The 23,518-nt window shown below is 51.5% G+C and overlaps 1 protein-coding gene across 10 annotated transcripts in view; it reads right to left on the bottom strand.

The window, feature by feature from the left end:
* The window catches only part of Wnk2 (WNK lysine deficient protein kinase 2), a 114,127-nt gene that overhangs the window by 40,474 nt on the left and 50,135 nt on the right, over positions 1–23,518 (bottom strand). For all 10 annotated transcript variants that reach the window (XM_052728368.1, XM_052728370.1, XM_052728361.1 and 7 more), the window contains exons 6-12: positions 21,022–21,110; positions 19,520–19,739; positions 12,205–12,496; positions 8,871–9,070; positions 5,551–5,706; positions 4,869–5,060; positions 3,172–3,735 (exon numbers count right to left, since the gene is read on the bottom strand). In XM_052728368.1, the coding sequence (XP_052584328.1) occupies positions 3,172–3,735; positions 4,869–5,060; positions 5,551–5,706; positions 8,871–9,070; positions 12,205–12,496; positions 19,520–19,739; positions 21,022–21,110 (1,713 nt within the window). The remainder of the gene's footprint in view (positions 1–3,171; positions 3,736–4,868; positions 5,061–5,550; positions 5,707–8,870; positions 9,071–12,204; positions 12,497–19,519; positions 19,740–21,021; positions 21,111–23,518) is intronic.

Below are 23,518 nucleotides of genomic sequence, written 5' to 3'. Positions count from 1 at the left end.
GACTTAGAGCACAACTGGAATGCAGACATGAGCCTCCTGACACACTTCCGTGTGGGGATACACAGACCTAGACTCCTAGGAACTACAGAAGAAGTCCAGAAGAGTCGTCAGAATGCAACACACACTTAGTATCTAGGCTGGGTTCTGGCTATCTCCTCGGGACATCAACCTCCGGCTTCCCTGGCCTTCTATGTAGTTCAGAGCCTGGGGTAGCTGTTTCCAGTCACAGGTGCACCCTGTGAGCGCTCAACACCTGCCAGCTCTCACAAGGTGATGTGGAACTCTGGCTGACTTTCCCCTGTGGCTGTTTCTCTTCAATAGTTCTTTGGGGGTAAAAAGTAAGATAAAGAGAAAACAGGGTCCATAGATTTCAGTGCGAGAACACACCATCCACGGCCCCAGGTGGGCTAAGAGGCTGGAAATTCCGTCATCTTGTCTCTCAGAACACTTTGCTCCTGTACACATACCTTCTGCTGGAAGGGATGCCTGTGGGGCAGCCAGTCGAGATCATCAATAATAACCTTCTAGAAGCTTAATGTAATTAAAAATTCTTTTTAGAAGAGGGTCAGTGTCCTGGTTAGTTTTCTGCAGTCTGACACACTAGAGAGGAGGTAGGCTCAGCTGAGAAAATGCCTTCATAAATTCAGGATGTAGGCAAGCCTGTAGGGCATTTTCTTAGTCAGTGATTGGTGGGAAAGGGCTCAGCCATTGTGAGTGGGGCCATCCCTGGGCTGGTAGTCCCGGGTTCTATAAGAAAGCAGGCTGAGCAAGCCATGGGGAGCAAGCCAGTAAGCAGCATCCCTTCCATGGTCTCTGCATCAGCTCCTGCCCTGTTTGGGTTCCTGTCCTGACTTCCTTCTATGATGAACAGTGATGCAGAAGTGTAAGCCTGTAAACCCTTTCCTCCCCAAGTTGCTTTTGGTCATAGTGTCTTATCACAGCAATAGTAACCTAACTAAGACAGTCAGCAAGATGGCTGAGTGGGGAAAGGCCTTGCCACCAAACTTGATGACCTGAGTTTGATTCCTAGGACTCATATGGTAGAAGGAAAAAAATCAACTTCTGCAAGTTGTCCTTGTGCACACATGAGCAGCACCCCCTATAACATAAACAAACAAATGCAATTTAAAAGTAAAAAACCAGGCCTGGAGAGGTGGCTCAGTAGTTGAGCACATACTGCTCTTGCCAAAGACCCAAGTATGGTTCCCAGCATCCAAGTTGGGCAGCTCACATTAGCCTGTAACTCTAGCTGTATAGGGATCCAATGCCTCTGGCTTCTGTGGCAACTCCACTCATATATATGAACACACCTAAACACAGACATACACATAATTAAAAACAAAAATAAATTTTTTAAAATTAAGAATAAAATAAACTTTTAGAAGCTCTACCAGCCAGCCAGTTGAAGAACCCACCCGTCTGTAGCAACCCCAGAACCCAGAAAGGCCAGCAGCAGAAAACAAGGCCCAGAACACACAGATGGTGCTAGACCCTGCTCTCCTGCTGCTTAGTAACCTTTGACACCTTCTCATTCTAGCCGTTCACTCAATGAGAACACAAGACTGATGTGGTTCCTCCCACTGGCTTTTTAGACAAATGCTTTCCGCTGGCCAATAAATACTACTCCCACCCATCTCCAAACACAAATGCCTCCAGAAATGAGATAGTGAGAAATCATATGGAAGGAGTTGGATACACACTGAGCGAGCAGCACAAAACTGAGCCATGCGGCACCTGGCACCAGAGTGCTCCCCCTGGACCCTTCACTCTTCACATAGCACCTGGCACCAGAGTGCTTCCCCTGGACCCTTCACTCTTCACGGCAAAGCCAGGAAGTGCTGGTCCACATCAGAGGAACCCAAGGTTCAAATGGCAGGGGCATGCCTCAGCTTCAAGAGCTGTCAGGGCTCAGAGCTGGGGTGAGGTCAGGGTTGGAGAACCCCCCAGGTGAAAGTGTCAGATGGGGAGATGCTGAAGTGTGTGTGTTGGGGGCGGAGGCTGCCAGGTGGAGAGAGTATCTTCATCAGGTCCCCAGTGGAAGACACCCAAGTAAAGCAGGCCTCTGATGAGGGGACTCTCAAGTGGGAAGCATCAGGTCTGTTCTTCCTTCCCCTCATTTGGGTTTAAACAGAATAGACAGGAACTCCCAACATGAATGTCCTGTGCAGGCTCCTGCCACAAGGCACGTATCCCTACGCACCACAGCATCCCTCCATTGTCAACTTGGCCCACTGTATGAACCATCACCTGCACCAGGGCAGTTACCTGTCTCACAAGAATCCTCTTCCACCCAGCAGCCCAGCAGCACACAGACCCCCTTGCTGTTCTCTGCTTTGTCTCTGCTCAAATAGGAATGCCCATTCTGCCTTGCTTTGTCCTCTGGGTTAGCCTGGGCTACATGCAAGTCCTGGTATCCACAGAGGAGCCACTTCAGGCCAACAGGACTGCCACTGGCGTGAGGGTAGGGGAGTCCTCCACCACAAAGCAGAGGCAGGGAAGGAGCGTGAAACCCCTCAGCCATCCTGATGCTCCAGCTCCCAAGAAGGCAGCAGGTGCTCCTCACTGGCTCAGGCCTCTGTCTCCAACGTTCTCTTCACAAGAAAAGTCAACCAGGGGCTGGAGAGATGGCTTAGAGGTTAAAAGCACTTGCTGCTCTTGGAGAGGACCTGGGTTTGATTCCCTAGCACCTACATGGTGATCACAACCATCAATAACGCCAGTTCCAGGAAGTCTGACACCCTCTTCTGACCTCTGCCAACACCAGAAGCACACTTCAACATCAGGGATACACATTACCTCAAAATAAAGGGTTAGAAAAAGATTTCAAGCAAATGGACCTAGGAAGTAAGCTGGTGTAGCCAATTTCATATCTAACAAAATAGACTTCAAACCAAAACTAATCAAAAGAGATAGGAAGGGACACAGACGGTACAAATACACACATAGAGGCAAAACATTCATACACATAAAAATTAAATCAATCTAAAAAGTTTTAAAAAAGAAGAAAGGTTAACCTCAGGACAGAACTGCCCCCTAACAGTGCTACGCCCCCTTGAGTCCAGGTACCAACAGGAGCCATGGCCCTATGAAGGGAATAGTTCTAGTCTCTTGAGCCTGGCCCCGAGGGTCTCCAGGCAGTGAGAGGTGGATCCACTCCCACAGGTGGATTACCTGGGTCCCTGAGGCAGCGGTTGGAGCAGCCTGCTCAGGTAGATGGACGACACTGGGCTGGACAGGCTGAGGAGGCACAGGTGAGGCCAGCTGTGGAGGGGTGGCCCGTAAGCTCTGCACCGTGTGGTGGGGTGAGGGTGGGATGTCTCCAGGTGCCATCTGTGGGAAGGCTGCTGGGTACACAGGCTGAGCTGGGATCTGGGCTGGGATCTGGGCTGGGATCTGGGCAGGGATTTGGGCCACTGCTGGATGGATGGACAGTGCAGCCACACCCTGTGGGGCCACGGCCAGCAGGGGGATAGCAGCTGGTGCATTTGGCACGATGGTCTGGCAGGGCACAGCCAGGGGTGCTCCAGGGGGATGAGGCAGCTTGACAGCCTGCAGAGGCAGGGCCGGTGATGTGGGCAGGGGCGTTGTGAGGCTTGGCAAGATCACAGCAGGTGGGAAATACTGAGGCGGTGGCACAGGGGCCACATTTGCAGCTGGCAGATCAGTGAGGGTCTGAGGGAGGCCGTCGAGCCCTGCCAAGGGAGTGATGGGGGGAACCACAGGCATTTGAGGCATCTGAAAAAGGTATAGTGGCATGTTAGTCAGGCTGCATCCAGGACATGCAACATCAGCAGCAAGCGACTCAGTCTCCCAAACAGCTGCTGCTGCTGAGATGATTCCAAGCAAGTCACTGGAAAGCATTATAAACATGTTCAGGCGGGGGACCTGCCTGCTGGATTCTCCCTGGGCACCAGCATGGAGGGACCTGTGTGTCCCAATCTCCAAGGGGCTGGCTGGTGGCTCTGAGGGAGTCAGGAGTGCTCAGATAAGAGGAGCCAGAGAAGGACCCCAGGGCTCTGGAGCTTCGGAGCACTTTCATTTGGAAAGACTTGAGACTATCAAAGGTACCAGGCTAGCCCGGTCACCTAGTGTCACACCAGCCTAAAGTCTCATCCTGTGAACTCCATGGAAGCCAACCCCTTGTAGGGTTCTCAGTATAAACCTTCTTTGACAGATGAGGCAATGCCACTCCCTGTGTGGCACGCGGCCTCTCAACAGCAGAGAGTCCAAAACCTTCTGTTGGTTCTCCCAGCGTCGGGGGGTACTTGACGTGCTGGGGTAAACACGGTGGAAGGGACAGCTACCCCCAAAGCAGCGCTCTTTTCCTGCTTGCTCACAAGCATCATGTTCACTACAGCTCTGTGCCACTATGAGGGCACAAGAATGTACAGGTCCACTGTGACGCATGTGACAGACAGCTAAACGACACCCGCGGTGACAAATGCCCCTGGAAGGAGCTGCCCCTAGCTGACTGTTCAGAGCTCTGCAGGATGACCATCTGAAGCAAGCAGGGAGCCTTCTATGCCCACTCGGTGGTCACAAGGAGAGCTTTGTCCTTGGCTGGACTAACCCTTTTCCCATCCTGGATGGTAATCGAGTAGATAACAGGACAACAGCTGCCTCACCCGTTCCTTGAGGGACCCTATTTACACCACTCTCATCCCGGAGGCGAAGCCAGAGGGAGAGGGAAACCAGACCAAGGACTGTCCCCAGGGTCCCAGGGCAGTCACGAAGCACTAGACATGTAATACACAGGGTATGACACCGTGTTCCAGGCCCACCGCCCTAGCCAGTAGCCCCTGGTGACATGCATGAACAGGCCCAGCCCATGTCCCGAGCAGGGTGAGCAGGCTACGGGCCAGAAGTACCTGCGGAGGGACTTGAGCAAGAGGTTGCAGAGGTGGCTGCGGCATCTGGAGAGGCTTCAGCTGAGCAGGGGCCACCACCTGGGAGGTTGGAGCCAGGTATGGAGGCAAATGAGAGGGCACTGGCTGGACAGCGCCCACGGGCTGCGGGGCCAGGACCTGTGGCAGGGTAGGTGGTTGGGCCATTGGAAGAGGCTGGTGGAAGAAAAGGGAGTCTTGTGCTCAGACACAAAAGAAATCCACAATGACCACCCACCCACACACATACATACATGCTCACACTCACTCATCTGCATATACACTCCCACATACACACTCAGATTCACACACACAGCCACATCACTTGCATATATACATCTTCGCAACTTTACAACTGCATATTTTCACACACAACACTCATATACACAGTGAACTACATTCATAACATACATCCACATACCAGTCACACAAACACACAGAGACCACCAAGCCCCTGCTAATTTGGAGGCAGCTTATTAAAACATTCGAAGTAAGTAGACTTTTCCATGTGCAGGCCTTGCATTACAAACTAAAGATCTGAAACACACACACACACACACAAATGCTCACATAGGTTCCATACTTGACCCAAGCCACAGGCGTTGGCTACAGAACTATGCCCCATAAGGGGACAATTTAAGGGGATAAAATGGAGTGTCACACTCACCTGCTGGACTGGGGGTGCTGGCTGACTTGGGCCCGGGGGCACAGGCGTGCTGGGCGGTGGTAGCACAGGAGTGAAGCTCATGGAAGGTTCTGGAAAATGCTGCTGGATGAGTGGAGGGCGGGCAGGGGGAGGCACAGGGCCCACTGACAGGCCAGGCTGCAGAGAATGTGAAGGCTATATTCAGCAGCTGCCCTTGGCCCTTCTTATTCCCGTGCCCAACCCCCCCCCTCCACCAAGAACCTTGTTCCCAGGAAAGTGACTCAGCAGAAGCCAGGTGTGGTGGCCCTACAACACCATCAACAATACTGAAAAGCCACATATGGCCACAGCTCCCAGCCAGGGAATGTTCTAGAACATAAGCCCAATGGAGTATTACGCAACCATGTAAAAAAAAAACCATCACAGAGGTTTTTCAGCACCATGGAGAAAGACTCCTTCGAACATAAGCTGTGGGGCAGCTTATTTACAGAGACGATTCCAACAACAAAGGATGAACCAATATGGATAATTCAGACTACAGAGTGATGGGACATAGAGTTTGTGGCTACTGGAAAGGTACCAGGACACATAGGCACGGGAACAAAACTAGAACAGGGAGGCCCTTGGCAAGGAGAGGTCCTCTGAGACTTAGCCACAAGAAGAAACAGGGCCACACATAGGGAGGGCACTGGTCTATGCAGCTAGCAAAAGAATGGGAAATTAGCCCAAGGATGCCAAGGTTAAGGAATAGCTGCTACTTTGTCGATATTCTGTGCATGGGGAGGGGGTTGGTTTTTGTTTTTTAATTTTATGTATATGATATTTTGCCTGCATATATGTCTGTGCACTATGTACATGCCTGGTACCTGAGGAGGCCAGAATCAGGCATCAGATCCCAGGGTACTAGAGTTACAGATGGTCGTGAGCCACCGTGTGGGTGCTGGGAACCAAGCCTATGTCCTCTCCAGTCCTATGTTACTATGGTGAGCTCTCTAAGCATATTCACTGTGCAGAGACAGCGCCTGTAGTATTTATGGGAAAATCTCTGGTTGTCCGGGATTTACTTTACAACAATGAGGACATTGGCAGTAGAGGGCTGTGGGGAATGTATCCGGACACAAGTTTATGGTTTGGAAGAGGGATCGATGTCCACTGCTCTCCAGCAGTCTTCTCTAGAATGTGTTGTGTGGCACAGGGGCAGGGATTTCTAAAACACACTCTCACTTCCCCTTTCCTGGTGCTTTGTGCAAGAATGTGGGGAGCAGGCACGTGTGGGATCAAGTCTCAGAGCTGGGTTTATCTAAAACCATAGACAGATGAGTTGGCCCAACTAGACCAGGCCAGGACAGACTGTCCACTCATAAGCTCTGGCCACTGTACGTGGCTCAGGAGCTCAGGCAGGGCCTAGTGACCCCTCACATCTGATGGTCTTCCATTTCCTCCTTCTCATCACCCGTCTGTTTGCCCCACCGGACCCCAGAGGTACACTGCCACAGCAGCCTTCTCCGGGAAATACAAAGAGGTCAGGATGTACCCTCCACAAGCTATCCTGTCTAAGTTGTCTTTAGGTCAGGAGGCAGGGAAAGAGGACCAAGAGCCCTGGCCCCGGGTCTGCAACTGCGAGCTCTCTGCTCAGTCTCCTGATTTGCATGTGGATGGTGAGATTGGCTGGATCAATGAGGATGTATAGGACAGCAGGGGCCTGGTGAGGACCAGGGCAGCTAGTCCATCCCATGGCCCAAGGTAGCCCTAAGCATGGCTGAAGGTATGAGAGAGACAGGCAAGACATTCTGCTCAGGCCCAGCTGAGCAGCCTCTGGGGCAGCAAGTCCTCTTGCATGAGGTCTTCCGGCCATTTAAAATCAAACCTCACTTCATTCTGTGAAATGAACAAAATTGCAAATGTGCGCATCACAGCGAATCCTGGGGCTCAGGGAAGCAGCGGCAGACACAATCCACGGTGTCAACTGCTTTTCCAAAAGGCCTGCTGGGCCCTTCTAACTGCTCGATGCTAGGTGGACACGGGGAAGAAGAGAGCGAGCCTGTGTATGCCCAGCACAAGTCACAGCACTGGAGTTCAGCCAGTGCCAAGAAGCCACCACAGTCCAAGACTGTGATAACTGGCGCTACCAACTTACCAGCTGGGGGCTCCCAAATGACAGGGGAAGCAAGAACCCACCCGTGGGGTCTACATCACCCTCTGAAGACTCAGCTCCACCACCCAGGCCACAGGCAAATTCTCAAACTGAGCTCTTAGGACTATGAAACAAGCATTTTTCTTCAATGTTTAGGACAAAGGCAAAAATCACGGGGCCTGCCATGGGAACACAAGGACGTGGCTGTGTTCCTCAGCACACACACACACCTGTTGTATGTGTGTGCTGAGGAACTTAGGTAAATATGTCATGTGAGGTAATGTAAAAAAACCATCACAGAGGTTTTTCAGCACCATGGAGAAAGACTCCTTCGAACATAAGCTGTGGTAAATATGTCATGTGAGGTAATATAAAAAAACCATCACAGGTAAAAGGTACTTAGCACTTAGGTAAAAGGCAGGTGGCAGAGCACACCTGTGCTCTCAGTGCTGGGAGGCAGGAGACAGGAAGGTCCTGGGGACTTGCTGGCCAGCCAGTGAGCTCCAAACTCAGTGAGAGACCCTGTCTGAAAAACTCCTGACACGGGTCTCAGGCCTCCACGTGTACATGCAAGGGTGTGTGTACCTGTATGTACCACAGACAAAAAGAAAATAAAATGAATGCCCTGCTTGACCCCTCCTTCATCATCCACTTCCCAGACCTCACACACCGCCTATCAGGCATCCTCAAAGCCTGAGCCTTTCTTGCCTTCTACAAATACTGAAAATACCTCCCTGCTTCAGCCCCATTTTTATCCCCCTGACTTTCAACAGCTACCACTACCTGAGGGAGACATGCCAGGAGGTCTTGGATGTTTCCGAGGAGGCTGGGCAGAGATAAAAATCCAGAGCTCCATTATCACACATGATACATTTCTGTCATCTCTGGGATAGACTGGGAAAGACCCCAATATGCCAGCTTCATACACCTGTGTGGTACCGGTGACAACCTCAGGATAAGGCTGGTTGGTTCCCCAAGCCATGGGTACCCTAAGGTGTGTTCCCAGATACTCCACTCTTTATCCAAGAGTTCTTCACATTTAGAGTTCTGCAGCTCCCCAGCAAAGGAGCTCCACGGACTGCATCCTCGAGTCTCCCAAGGGAAATGTGGCTGGGAGCCGACTACAGGCCACTCGAACCCGGACCATACTTAGCACAGCCTAGACAAGAGGCAAAGAGGACAGAGCAGGGGTAGCTCTCAAACTTACCACAGTGGCCGGCTGCTGGAAGGCCCCTAGTGCAGGCAGGCTGTGGGTCAGGCCAGGCCCCTCAGTCACAGGGGGGCTGCACACACACGAGGCTGGGGTTGGAGTTGTATCCACGAGGGAGCTGAGCACCATGCTCTGCTGGCTGCTCTGGGAGTCGGAGTACACAGTGGAGCCCTGGCCACTGTCGAAAGTGCTGTCCGCTGGGGAGGACAGAGGTAGAGCTTAGTGTGCACGCCTCTAAACGCCACCTCCCCGGCACTACAGACAAGCGTAGTGGCTTGTTCCTGGGTTCATTCTGCAAGACTGAGCCTGGGTTGTTTTCATGAATGATGTTTAAACTGCCACCCGCTACACAGCAGCATGTGGTCTCAGGCCTCCTGTGCCCCTGGCCTGATGCTGGGGTAGGCAAGGCTGGCGAGCCCATCAGAAGCAAACCCTGTCATTCCCTGCCCACTCTGGTGTGCAGGTGCAGAGGCTGCCCTTCTCTGACGGTACTTGGCAAGGCAGCCTGCCCACATAGACAGCCAGTGAGGAATGAAAACCGGAAACAGCACTTTGAGGTTGCGCTTCTGGATTCCAAAAGCCACAGGCTTTACAATCTGCCACCAAAACACCAAGCTGTTTTCACAAGGGGCTGCATTTCAGAGTGAGTACTCTGTCCACTGATAATTTAAGCCAAGTGAGGGGTAAGTCTTGCTGGCTCTGCACTAACAATTTTTCCGAAGAGTGATTTTAACCTAGGAAGACATAATGCTGAGGTTTAATTGGGTAAAACCAATTAGACAAGCAGCTCTAGTTCTTAATGAGCCAACTGTTCATTAGAGTGACCATTTCTACCTACACAGACAGGAAGAGAGCGAGGAGAGAATGGAGCGGGAGAGGGAGGTGGGGAAGAAAGGAAGGTGGCCCTCAGGCTAACGAGATTCCAGAGGCACCAACTCCAGCCCTGTGTGCAACACTTTAAATATCGCAAGTGATTTGTATAGATTACTTGTATAACCAGAATTTCATCTGGAGATGGTTACCGCCCCCCACCCCCACCCCCCCAACCCTCACCCCACCAACCCCCGGCATTGGCTGTGTTGTCATGGTCCTCAGCAGGAGTGTTGGGGCAGTTGAAGCGGCCCGCTAAGCGGAGTCGGGGCTGCTGGGGGAAGAATACCGAAAGCTGATGTGGCAGGGTATCGCCCAACACAACAGGTGTATGTGTGTGCTTGTGATCCTGTTAAGTGCAGGGCCTGCTCAGACAATGGGTTATCTTTCATCCTTAGCAGCTACAAAGCACAGAATGGTCGGCCACTGTTAAACTCCTGCCACCAGGTGAGAAAGCGAAGACAAAAAGCCCAGAGCAGCGTGCAGAAGGGCATTTGAGGGTGCTGTGCGTGCTGAAGGAAGGGGGATGGAGACGTGCTTCTATGTGTTCCTCACATCACGTATGCAAGCACAGATGAGTATACTCATCTTTTTTTGGTTTGGTTTGGTTTTCTGTTGTTTGAGGCAGGGTTTCTCTGTGTAGCCCTGGCTGTCCTAGAACTCGCTCTGTAGCCCAGGCTGGCCTTGAACTGAGATCTGCCTGCCTCTGCCTCCTGAGTGCTGGGATTAAGGGTGTGTGCCACCACCACCTCATGAGTATATTCACGTATGTCCACATGTGTATTCCCATGTGTGGAGGTGCACACATGTTCTCAGCTGTGTATGTACAGGTGTCAGTATGATGTGTGATGTATGTGTGTCTTTATATGCGTGAATTCTCTGTATATAAGGCTATGCACACTGGGTGTGCATCTGTACACATACACTATGTGTTTGCCTGTGTGTGTGTCCATATGTGGATGATACATGTAGATCTTCTCTGGAAGGCAGTTAAAAGATCTGCAGCATCTGTTGCCTCTAGGAGGATAAGTGACTTGCCTGTAAACCCTGAGGGGTTGAAAATTCTGAAAGATATGACTGTACCATCCATCTAGTTTAAAGTAAATATAGTAAGTGAGCAAAAGCCCTTTGAGAAGGCCAGCCATGGCTTCTGTGCTTAGCCCATGGGTGTTCCGAGTCACACAGGAAAGGGCTCTGTTGGCAGAGAATTCCTGCACTTAACAGGAACTTATCCTACTCTCCATCTCCATGGGATTTTCTCATATTGGGTCACCCTGGCCTTCAGCATCTGACCACAAGAGGGACATTGTTCTGAGGTCCCAAACTGGGTCTCTTCGAAGTACAAAATGCAGAGCTCAGCTTGGAGCAAAGTACTTCAAAGTGAGGGCCGCCCATTTGCATTTAAGTAGTCTTCTTGGAAGCTATTTGAGTCATGAATGAAGGGGGCTGCATATTAAATAAACAGGGTTTCAGTCTTTCCACATGAACAATCTCAAATATTGGCCTGGGCTCTGCTGATCTGTTCCAGGCTGGTTCAGAGTGGGCAAAACTATGTCTCCTGTCTCACAGCTCATTGCTGAATTTTCAAACATGGAAGGCAAACAGGACACCGACTGCCTATCCTGAAAAAGTACTGGATCCTCTCAGGATGGTCTCTGATGAAGCCTGCATCCAATCCACCTCAAGAGAAACAATGCCTTGAAAAGGGACAAATGGTCTCAGAGGTTTCTAAGGAGGATAGTAACAGAGATGGACAATCCCAGTGACCAACACTCCTAGTCAAGACAACCACCACTGGGCACAGTCATCCCCTCCAAAGACTATGTACTAGTACCTCACTTGGCCTTTGTATCTCTCCATGAGGCCAGGACTACTCCTCCCAGAGAGAATAAAGAACCAGTTGCCAGTCTACAGATTCACAATGTGGAGCTGAGGTAGAACTGGTTCCCTCAGACCCTAGTAAGCCATGGGCATCTGACCTGAGAAGCCAGATTCTAGCAAGCCTTAGCCCCCAGAGTCACTGAGGAATGTAGGGAAAACACAATCCTTTTCCCCAAACAATCATCCACACCCTACAGGGCAGGCAGTAGGAACAAGCCTGGGCTGGCCAACGAACCAGGGCCCACGTGTCCTAGCACTTGGAGACCATCCGTTAGCCCTACTACCCCAGGACATGCCCCTTAAAAGATCACCATGTGTTCTGGCACCAAGATGGCCAGCAGGAAGTGACCTTGGAACAGGAGACCAAAGCCTCTCCAAAGCTTCAGGGAACCACGTACAGCTGGAAGCAATGACCCAGCTCCCTGAGGACAACTTGGAGCTCACCAGGTACCTGCCTTTCTCACACAATGTTGTTATACAAGATAAGAACTCTGTCTTGCTTTGCCCTGAAGCTGGTTAGGCTGGTGGTAGTGGGAGGAAGGGCACAGTTGGCCATGGTGAGCCCATTCCAGGTACTCACAGGCTAAGGAGGTAACGCTAGCTGGCAACGTAGGGGGCAGGAGATGCTGGTCAGCCTCAGGCTCCTCAGGTTCTGGCAGTCCAGGCTGCCCACTCTGTGCATGGTAGGTCACCTGGACCTGCAGGGGTGCTGGCAGACCCTTGGCCTTGTCAGGGCTGCCCGAGTCCTTTGGCTCCTGAGACTGTAGCGCAGGCCAGATTCTCTCACGCCGCCACTGGATTAGTGCTACCCGGTCACGGATGGACTTGGCCACAATCTTCACATCGCTCTCATGGAAGAATCCAGAATCAATCTGCAAAGGCAGACACACAGTCAAGCATCTTGGGGAGCAGCCATCCTGCATGCACCGCTTACATGTTATATACACAGACATCCTACTGCTTAGGCCTACCCTCCCATCTACCCTAGTTCTCAAGACTCCTCAGTCCCCTCATGAGTGATGAGTCCCAACAACCACCTTTGAAGTTTACAGGCTCCAGCTGTGGGATGGCAGTTCATGCCCAGCAAATATTCACTGACCTTATAAACCCTGACCACCAGCCTGGAAGGAGGAGACCCATTTGGTCCTCAGAAAGCAGTATGGGGAACATTTGAGCCTGGCAAAATCCTAAACTCCCTTCACCAGCAGAGTATTCCACGATCTCCAGGAAACATAGTGAGCTCACTGGGAATATCTATGACAAAGTCACTTCCTGGGACAGAGGTCCCTGCTAAGGCTCTGTTCTAGCTGGACTATAGCGCTAATGGGGACTACTGAAAAGTCAGGGTTGGGTTCCTTTCTTCATGAAGACCTCAGTTCTAGAGAGACTGAGTTGGGGTGCTGGAGAGAGAGCTCAGTCAAGAAGACCAGAGTTCTGTTCCCAGCACCCATGCTAGGTGACTCATAACCACCCGTAATTCCAGCTTCAGGGGATCCAACACCCTCTTCTGGACTCTGGGGGCCCTGCACACATGTGTGCATTACCACTACCACACACCTCACCCTCCCTATACACATAAACTAAAAATAAATCTCTTTTAAAAGAAAGAAAAACATACATTTTTTTTTAAATGACAGGGTTTAACTGTGTATCCCTAGTTATGTAGACCAGGCTGACCTTGAACTCAGAGATCCACCTGCCTCTGCTTCCTGAGATCTAGGATTCTAAAGGTGTGCACCCCCATGCCCAACAAGAAAAATAAATTTTAAAAGAGACTTGGTGGGCTCTTGACTGGAAGACTGCAGGGTAGGGATACAGGGGTGTCCTAGTGTGGGAACTGGGAAACACAGTGGAATATATGTGATGGACAGCACAGCTAGAGGGTGGTGACTGTGTGGGCCAGCCAGGCTCCTCCCACACAGAAAGGCACGAATGTGGAACAGACCCACGGCACTGCTGGGTCCCTGCGCTATCAGTGAAACAGTCACGAACCCAAAGGCACATGGATGGCACTTGTGTATGAATGTGTAGATGGCATGTCCCCGTGAACTGTGTCCACAATCCTGAGAGGCCACAGGAAACCAGAGCTGCCGCTGGCTCAGTAGCTCGGGGCTGGACAGGAGAACAAGGAGAATGAGCCAACTGCCTGGACATGCTCAGGGAAGGACAGGGATGTGCAGACTGACATGGGAGCTGGTACTGGGGCAAATCCAGGACATCTGAACATCAGAATGAGCAGCAACACAGCGATGCTTTAAAGGGCATTCCCACAAATCCTAGCACACATTTTGCATAAGCAGTTTGCAGATCACCTGTGGGGGGAAAGAGACAGGGTATCCTACTGGACTAAGGTAGGGTGGTGTGGAGGGTCTCACCTGCCCTTTCTATTTCTTTCTTTCCATGACTGTCTCTGTACATGTCCCTATTCCCCCACACCCCTTTTTTCTCAGGCATTACTGCTCTGGATGAAGCCACATCATGAGCTATCTGAAGAGATCCACCAGCAGGGAACTCAGGCCCCCCACTACATGGGTCACCAGCCCTGCCTGACACCTGACTGTGCCTCATGAGAGGCCCTAAGCCACCCTTTGCCCCAACCTGAGCACTGGACAGGCCAGAGCACTATGGTTGGGGTAATCTGCTGTGAAGCTACCAACATCTAAACAGAACTGTACTGTGTCCCCTCAGAGCAAGTATCCTATACAATGGGGTGGTCAGAAGCATATGACCCCGGCAGGCCACAGTGACAAAGTGGCTCCTTCTCTGAGACTCCTAGGATGTATCACCTAGCCTAGAGGGGCATCTGAGCTCTTCCCAAGTGTCAGGCCACAGAAGGCAGAGGACAGAAGAGCCCCGTGATAGTGGCTCAATGCTTGGACACCAAGGATCCCAGCAGCCCAGGGAAGTGATGATGGTGGCATCCTGATGGCACTTTGATTCTGAATGCAGGAAAACCCCTGCTTCACAGAAAATAACAGACAGGAATGTACTCGGGGTGGTGGGTGCTAGGCAGCTGCTCACTTTCAAACAATACATGGTGGAGTTGGGAGTCGTCCTCTGTTTAACACTCTCCAACCTCCCAGGGAGTTTGTCCAGGTCATTTCAAAGCAGTTTATTTTGAAAGACAATTCTGCTTGTCACAGAGATCCCCCATGAAAATGTCCCAGATGAAGGCCTCACTGATCCCAGCAGAGTCATAAGCAGGCTGGGTATGTGGCCAAGGAAAGGGTCTAAAGAAGAGAAGCCGAGGGACACAGAATCCTCCGTGGGATCCACCTATACTGAGGGCCTGTGGTTCAGCCACCGTCTTGTGGGGAAACTTCTGGACAACAGGCCAGTCCACACCCCCAGAGGAGACAAGACAAGGTGAGGGGTCTTTTTCTGTCCTTAGAACCAGCAGCAGCCTCTTTTCAAGGACGTCCAAGTCTAGCCACAGGGACCTTTGTGAGGCAGTTAAGCCTGGATGGGCCAGAATAACCCAAGTCAGTTGTGACCTAGAGTGAGTGGCCCAAGGTAGGTATAGTAAGTGTCACTGATCCATGGAACAGGTCTCAAAGGTGACCAGAGCATGACACATGCCATCTATAAAGTCCCAGGTAACCGCAGTTCACATTAAAGACAGTTGGCGGGTGATGTCTGCCATTCTGCGGGATTCTTGTTCTAAGGCTCCATGTCCCTGCTGGGCAAGGCCTACCTGGCCAAAGCTGCCACAGTCACTTCCATTTTCTGCAACACTTCAGCCGTCCCCAGGATGGGCCTAACTGCCTGTAGCTCAGTACCCCACAGAACCTGCCACGCTTAACCTCATTTCTGCCATGCTGATCTACATCCTCACCCTATCACCCATCTTCATCCCCCTCCAGGTGGCTCCAGGAGGTCTCATCTGGATTCTAGGGTGCCTGTGGCACCTCACACCTGTGAAGCCTCAGGAGTCCAGGATCTTTGCCAGACTCACGTGTTCCTAGATGGTGACTCCCTCTGCAGCCTAGGCCCAGGGAGGGGCTGGTGGCCTGGGCAGTAATGACCCTGGAGTCTCAAATGTACAGGATGAAGAAGGGCAAATCTGGAACCCTACAAGCTTCCTGGGGCCCAGGAACCACCCTGAGGCCCAGTAAGAGCATGGCAGAGCTATGAGATGGGCCCATGTGTGGCTGTTCACAAAACAGAGCCCTTGCTGGGAGAATGTAGGGCTTTCAATTGTCACGTGTGGCAACCAGGCTTGGCAGAGTGGGGATACACATTGTTTTTATTATTTTTTAAAAAATTATTATTATTTTGGTTCTTTGAGAGAGGGTTTCTCTGTGTAGCCCCAGCTGTTCTGGAACCCACTTGTAGACCAGGTTGGCCTCAAACTCAGAGATCCACTGGACTTTGCCTCCCTAGTACTGAGATTAAAGGTATGTGCCACCACTACTTGGCATTTATCATTATTCTTTAAGTTGATACAAGTCATGTCCTTTCTACATGGATGCCCTTTTTATAGATAGCATGCCTTATAATGGAAAGAAAATGCAGTCTGAGGCAGAAGAGGGGAGACGGAGATAAGAGGTGTGTGTGTGTGTGTGTGTGTGTGTGTGTGTGTGTGTGTGTGTGTGTGTGTGTGTGTGTGTGTGTGTGTGTGAAGATTCAGAAGAGGGTACTGGGCCCAGGGCCTTCCCTGGAACTGATGCAGGGACATAGCCTGGGAGTTCAGCCAAATGGTAGAGACCAGCTGAGGTAACTCACCCACAATGGCCCTACCCTGTGGGAAGCCCTGTCCTCTACCGTATGACAAGCAGAGATAGGGCAGAGTCTTGGGTGTCAACTGCTTCAGAAGCAGTTACGCAGCATCCAGGAACAGTGCACAGGGTACACTTGGGTTTAGGACACTGTGTCTTTCAGGGAACTGAAGACAAACTGGGAAGCTGATGTCTGGGTGAAGCCCAGACACTCAGAATCTACCTGTCAGGGATCCTGGGCATCATCCTGGAATCACTACCCATGCTGCAATCACTCACACTGAGCCCCAACGTCCCCTTATCACATCGTAGCCATCATGTGGCCCCTGATCCCAAGGCTTAGCACCCAAACCCCTCATGCCCTGCCTGGCCCAGTACAGAGCAGGCAGAATCACATTTGTAATGCAGCCCTGGCCTCGTTCACGAAGGCAAGAATGTTATTTTAGCTGAAGAGACTGCCACGTTGAAACCACAATGACCAATCACGATCCCCATTCTTACCCCTTGCAAGGTCAGAACAGTGTGGTTTCCCCACGATTCCTTTATCTGATACACATAGGAGACTCTCCCTCCAATCCTTCTTCCCACATCTATCATTCCCCAGGCCAGTAACAATGACCAGCACAGTGACCACAGTATGCTCTCAGGAAGTGGTTGACACCAAAATCCAGCTGCCACACTGTCTGCAGCTGGCATGCCACCTCACACGATGCTTATGGTTCTCAATAAAAAGCATGGAGAGACAGCTGTGAACATCAGTGAATGGAAATGTGTGCTGGTAACCAGCTGAATGTATACAGTCACTCTTGATGACTGAATTGAAAATACACAGCGTACCATATATAGTTACTACTGGCCACCACTGTGAGTCATGGAAGACCTCCAAAGAAGCATGGAGCTAAAGAGTCCCATGAGATGTGTTCACAGCAGAAGCTCTTCTGGCTGGGATGGGATCGGAGGCAAGTTTTGTGAGAGTGGGTCAGTCTTGTCACATGGGTGACCACTCTGTGCACCTCGGGATGATGGTACAGCCTGCCCCGGAGAAGCCAGCCTAGACTTCAGCTCAGCAACAGTGTGTCACATCCATCCTCATCCTTACCACACCACACGCTGCTGCACAGGGAAGCCCTTGGAGTCTCTTTTCCTCCAGAAGCTGAAAGTGAGACCCTGCACTCAGTTGTGCTTCAGAAGGCCACAGAGGAGCACTCCATCCCACAGCTGTGGCACCAGGACCATGCAACAGTTTTACCCAGCACGACCTAAGCTCTCCCCGAGTGTGTCCTTTCCAGCCCAGCTCCCTAGGAGTCATGGATGCTGAGGCCCTGCTGTTAGGCTACTTCTTCCTTCCTTCATGGACCTCTGTGCAAAAGCTAAACCCACCATGTACTCTGGGGCACATGCTGTAGAAATGGCACAGTCTTAAGGAGGAATGAACAGAAAGTCCATGGAGCCCCTTTCTTCTGACTCTGAGAACTCACACACTCCAAGGCATCACTACCCAGCCCCCTAGGGACCCGTCCACTTTTGACAGGAGAACCAAGGAACCCACCATTCTGTGCACTTGGGACTTACATTTTAACAGATGTGCTCTGTTCAGTGGAAAGCTCATCTGGAACTGGGCATAGTGGTGCAAGCCTAAAATCCCAGCTGCTGGGGAATCTGAGGCAAAAGGCCTGTGTGGGATACAGAGTGAGTTCAAGGCCAGCCTAGGCATTTTAGTGAGAAGGGTTTCGAAATAAAATGTCAAAAAACAGGCCTGGCGCTGTGGTAGAACTCTTGCCTAACACCGGACTCTAATGCCCTGGGTTCAGCTCCTGAGGGAGGGAGGGTTGTAGGGGGAGGTAAAAGTAAAAGAGGGAGGGCTGAAATACGCTTTAGACGCAGAGTGGCTGTACGTTCAGTCCCCAGTAACACCAGAAAACGAAAAGGGAAAAAAGCTCATCTTAAAATAAATTTAAAGGACAACACCTCTGTGACAAGCACCGGTCAGGCTGCTGGTCCATGTCTGCGGTCTTCCCTCTGGATACCAGTGGCTTCCTGACTCCTACCTGCCACCTCCTTCCTGTTAACACAGAGGCCTTACCGGACTCTTGTCCCCTGTGGTTCTGCTGCTTACGTGGTCCCCATGCAGAGCTGCATGTCTGCATCCTTCTACTCTCGTCTAAGTTGACTCACCCTTTGTAACCAACGGCACAGATGCTGGTCTCCTGGCCAAGCATAGTGCACACAGGTAGATCCATTCTCCCCCTCTCTCTCTCTGACCTCCCTCGGACCCAGAGTAGTATGTCAGTAGAACAAGTTTATAATGAAAATGTTCCATGTGGTTGAAGAGTCACTCATCTTGAGTGGTATTAAACACCTGAAATGTGGCCAATGAGACTAAATTTTATACTGTAATTAAATTTTAAATTACCTAAATCTTAGTAGGTACTTGTGGGTCATGTCTACCATTTTGGATGGTGTTGGCATAGAGAACTGAGTAGAATAATCTAGTCTGGCACCCAGGCTCTAGAAATGCCTATGCCCTGGCCATTCACCTCTTGTAGATGTTAGAACACCATGGTAGTGCTGCAGGGCCTGGGCCTGGGCCTGGGCCACTCCTTGTCCTGTAAGGGATGCTCTACTCCCCCTACCCTGGTGCCCCACCAGATTCAATGTCCCCTCCTGCAGCTCAGTCTGACATCCCAAGCAGAGAGGGGTCTCCCCTATTCACCCACAGACAGGCAATGGGACCCACCTGAGCTCTTCCATCACCCCTCAAGGGGTTAAAGTACCAGAACCCAAAACACCACAAGAGTGTCTCCAAAGCAGGAGGGACAGATCCCATGTTCAAAGCCACAGCCCTGCGGCAAAGTGGCCAGAGTTTGGTTAAGGCAAGCAGGGCCCTTCAGGCTCTCCCCCTTCTATCAGACTCCTTCCCTGAACTATATCCCAGGTGCTCGTCTCGTCTCCCAGGTCCTAGGCAGTGGAGATCCTTAGCTCCGCTGTCACTGAACACCCTGACCACACAGCAGGGACCCCAAACCCTTCCTCAGCACTTCCCCCAACCCTCACATGCATGCTGGTCATTTCCCTAGGGGCACACGCCCTTCTGGAAAAGCAACTGATTTGTGATTTTTTTTTTTTTTAACCCAAACTCACCCATGGGTAGTCTGAGCCCCTTTACGTGCACATTACCATTTCCTGGGCCACCTCGTCGGGGGTCTCCTTCTCCAAGTCAAAGGTAAACTCTATGGCTCCATTGTCTTTGGGCTTGCCCTTCAGCTTCTTGGGGTCTTCCACCCAAAGCCGCAGGGCTATGGTAGACTTCCTGCCGTGGTCCTCCTCTGCAAGTTCCACCCGGACGCCCGTGTCTTCCGCGAAGAAGGCGTGACTCAGCAGGTCCTTGATCTCATACCTGCAGGGTAGGTGGCTCCCAGGCAGGGCTCGGGGACAAGGGGCCTCCATACCCATCTACATGTACATATGAGGTCACCACCCAGCACACCGAGGTTCTGCTAGAAAGTTCTCCCACGTCATTCCCGGTGGGCAGGCTCTGCCCCAGAGGTAGGACACAGGTGTGCACGTGAGCATTCCTTAATCCCCAGGAGATGCTGAGAATATATGATCTGATATGCTCTTGTTTCTTGTTGCAATGTTTTAAGACCACCCCCCCACCCCGTTATAAAAAGAAATCCCACCCTGTACCAGGCCACCTGCTAGGCAAATAGAAACAGACCCTGCTGAGGTTCAGGTGAGTGTTCAATCCTCATCAGAGACTCCTGGCTCAGGGTGAATGAGAGGAGTTAGAATCTCAAATACACAGGGTCCCTGGGCCTCACTGCAGCAGAGAGGTTAGAAGGGAGCCTTTCTCAGGAGGCAGGGGTGTGGAAGAATAGAAGCAAACAGTCAGAGGTAAGTAAGGACTTGCTAGGCTTAGGGGTTTGGAGCCAGAACCCAGCCACAGACCGGAGGCTCCAGCAGGGGCCCAGGTCATCTGGCAGCTAGCTGTTGCTATATGATCACTTCTAGCTCCAGGAAGTCATGCCTCCCAAACACACAGCCCTAACCACTATGTCTGGTCTGTTCTCTAGTACAAATCCATGCAGCGTCCTCCGGGCATCATGTTGATGGCAATGAACACCAGCTACCCATCCCTGTCTATTCCTGAGAATGTCACGTGGACGGGTGAGTATACGCCAGTTTGAGGGCTAGGAAGGCTCAAAGGCACCCCTAGTTTCCTGGCTGTCCAGCTGGGAAGGCCAGTCCTGTTTTGAAGAGGAACTGACTTTGTAGAACAACTGAGGGGTCCAGAAGTGAACTCTGCGGCCTGAGAGATGGCTGGAACAAGTACTCCTGTGTACAGCCTGCTGTTCAGAAGAGCTAACAGGGCTGAGGCACATGAGAAGCCTGGGCATGGAGATGTTCCTTAAGGTCACTGAAATGGGGACGACTAGAGAAAGAGCAAAGGACAGAGCAAAGGTCTGGGTGCCCAGCACCTCAGGCTGGGTTAGGAGCCTACCTCGGGCGGCAGGAGAAGATGTGGGTGCTACACTGCTCACAGCAGCTCACTAGCCTGGTGTTGCATAGCTTGAGCCAGTCTGCCTGACCTGGGAAGTCTGCATGGAGAATGCAGCCCAGGACGCCAGCTGGACCAACATCAGCTGGACCACACCACAGCCTGCAGCGCTGGAGCTCACCTTTCCTCTTTGTTCTTACAGATGCACTCTCCGATGATCTCCTTGATCTCAGGATCATGCACCTTCTCAAAGCTGGCCGGCTTGATGCCCTGAGAACAGAGCAGAGTTATCCAGCACCACCCAGAGCTGGAGGCACCATCGACACCCCCAGTGTCTCCACGGCTCAGCTTGCTACCCAGGGCACTTCCCAGCCTGAGTCCTGGGACCCAGCAGAGCCTGGGGCCTCATTGAGTTGAGGGTGGAGCTGTGGGCAGGGAAGCTGAGGAGCCTATGAGGCAGAGTTCTGGAAAAGAAAGAGTGATAGAGCCCATATGTCTACATCCCCTCAAGCCTTTGCTTAAAACCAAGATAAGTACCTAGTCAGCACCACAGATAGTAGCAAAGAAACATCAAGGACCTTAAGGCTGAGCCTGAAGGGATGCGGTAATAGTATAGTGTGTGATGATCAAATAAAAACTACTAGAAATGCTAGGAGGCAAGAAGACACAACTCACCTAGAAGAAAAATCAGTCTACAGAAATGAGAACGTGCTGCAAGTTGGAGGCAAGGGGCAGGGGTAAAACTCACAGCAGCTGTTCAGGAGTTGAAAAAAAATACTTCTGGTGACAAGCAGAAATTATAGATACAAAGAACTGACTAGAGATGGGAACTTGACAGAAGAGAAGACAGGGTAACAGGAGCTGTCGGGCATGGAGCTGAGAGACAAATGGACACATGGCTGTGTCCTTCACCTCAGAATCTGTGACACTAATGAGGTGCAGGTTGGCACATAGTACACATAAAAGCAGACCCCCAGAAGGACAGGACGGGGAGCAGTGAAGGAAAAGGAGACATACTTGAAGGCAGATGATGGCTTAGGCAGGAACTGATTTCTATGTAAGCACAGGGCCCTGAGTTCAGACGCCCAGCACTCGAGTAAAGTCAGGCTTGTTGGCACTGGGAGAGGTAGAGACAGGCAGATCTTGGGGACTCATGGGCCAACCAATCTACAGCTCTAGGTTCAGTAAGAGACCCTGTCTCAAAAGTAATGTGGAGAGTCAATTGAAGAAGACACCTTGATAACCTCTGGGTCCCACACGTGCCTGCATGGGTGAATACACACACACACACACACACACACACACACACACACACACACACACACACACACACACACACAGAGAGAGAGAGAGAGAGAGAGAGAGAGAGAGAGAGAGAGAGAGAACACATACTAGAGAAATGATGGTTAAGATGTTTCCAACTTGAATGAAAACTCCAGGCCTATGGATGTATCACACTCAAGCCCCAGGCTTGAAAGCAGAATGGGGAAGAAGCAGACGGGTGACAGGAAGCCTTATGACCCTCTAAGCTCTTCCCTTCAGCATAAGGCCAGTTGCCAACATTCCTCCCCACTCAGGTCTGAACAGAGGACATCCTGGCTATGTAAAGCATCCCCAGCTCAAACTCAGGCCAAGGTCCTCATCCATGCTGTCACAAGGATCACCATCTGACAAAAATATGCAGCACAGCCTCCACCTGTGCAGTAGACGCTGATGCTGTGGCTGATGCTTCAGATCCAGCAGTGAGCACCTACAAAGCTGTCCCTGTGCTTGGCTGCAGAGTCTCTGGAGCAGAGGCCCCAGGACTTCCCATACAAGCTGCCCCTCATCCTGGAGAAGAGCCTCAGCCACAGTGGGTTCCACACTTCCCAGAGTCAGGCCTTTCAGCCCACGCCTGGGCTCCTTCCCCAGGAAGTCAAGAGCACTGTCTGTGGTCACTGCTTCTGGCCACAGGCCAGGAAGAGACTTGCGAGGGAGAGGGAACCACTGGCCACTCCGAGAGCACAGCTAATCTCCCCTGTCAGAAGCAGGAGCTGCCAAGGTTCATTTACAATCTGCTCAGTTATAGGGGGAGGAAGCAACTAATTACAAAAAATAAAATAAAATACCCTGAAGACACCAGCCCTCCTAAGCATCATCCTTCAGCAAGATTCAGCCTTTAAAATCCCCGCCCTTTTCCTTTCTGAAGACTATAAAGAAGGGAGAAATGGAAGGAGGAGGAAGAAGGGGGTGAGGAAGAAAGGCGAGAAATACACCTGCTGAGCCTGGCTGTTGAAGCCCCACGTGGGACAGACAAGAGTAAAGAACCTCGGAAGGTCCAGCCTTGTGCTGTCCCCAGCCCAGACTACAAACCACCACCTATCATGTATAGGACAAGCCTGAAACCCAAGGTTCCTTTCCCATATGCCACACCGATACCACCAAGATCTCTTAGGCCTTCAACAACCTGCTCGGCAGATAGCCCCTGACTCCCTGGAGTAACTTTACACCTGTGTGGGCTTCTGGGACAGGGCACCAGCCAAGAACTCTTGCCTGTCACCACCTAGCTATAGTGCGCACAGGAGAGGCCCAAGGCAATTACATGACATAATTTGGATCTAACAGCAAAAGGAAAGAGTTGCATACCATCTTCAAGAGGGCTCATTAGGGTGGATGGGCCCAGGGTGGAGCTACATGGG

This window comes from Peromyscus californicus, unplaced genomic scaffold (genome assembly GCF_007827085.1).
Source record: "Peromyscus californicus insignis strain IS unplaced genomic scaffold, ASM782708v3 Scaffold_8__1_contigs__length_139910024, whole genome shotgun sequence".
Taxonomy (NCBI): Eukaryota; Metazoa; Chordata; class Mammalia; order Rodentia; family Cricetidae; genus Peromyscus; species Peromyscus californicus.
This window is presented reverse-complemented; position numbering and strand designations above follow the sequence as displayed.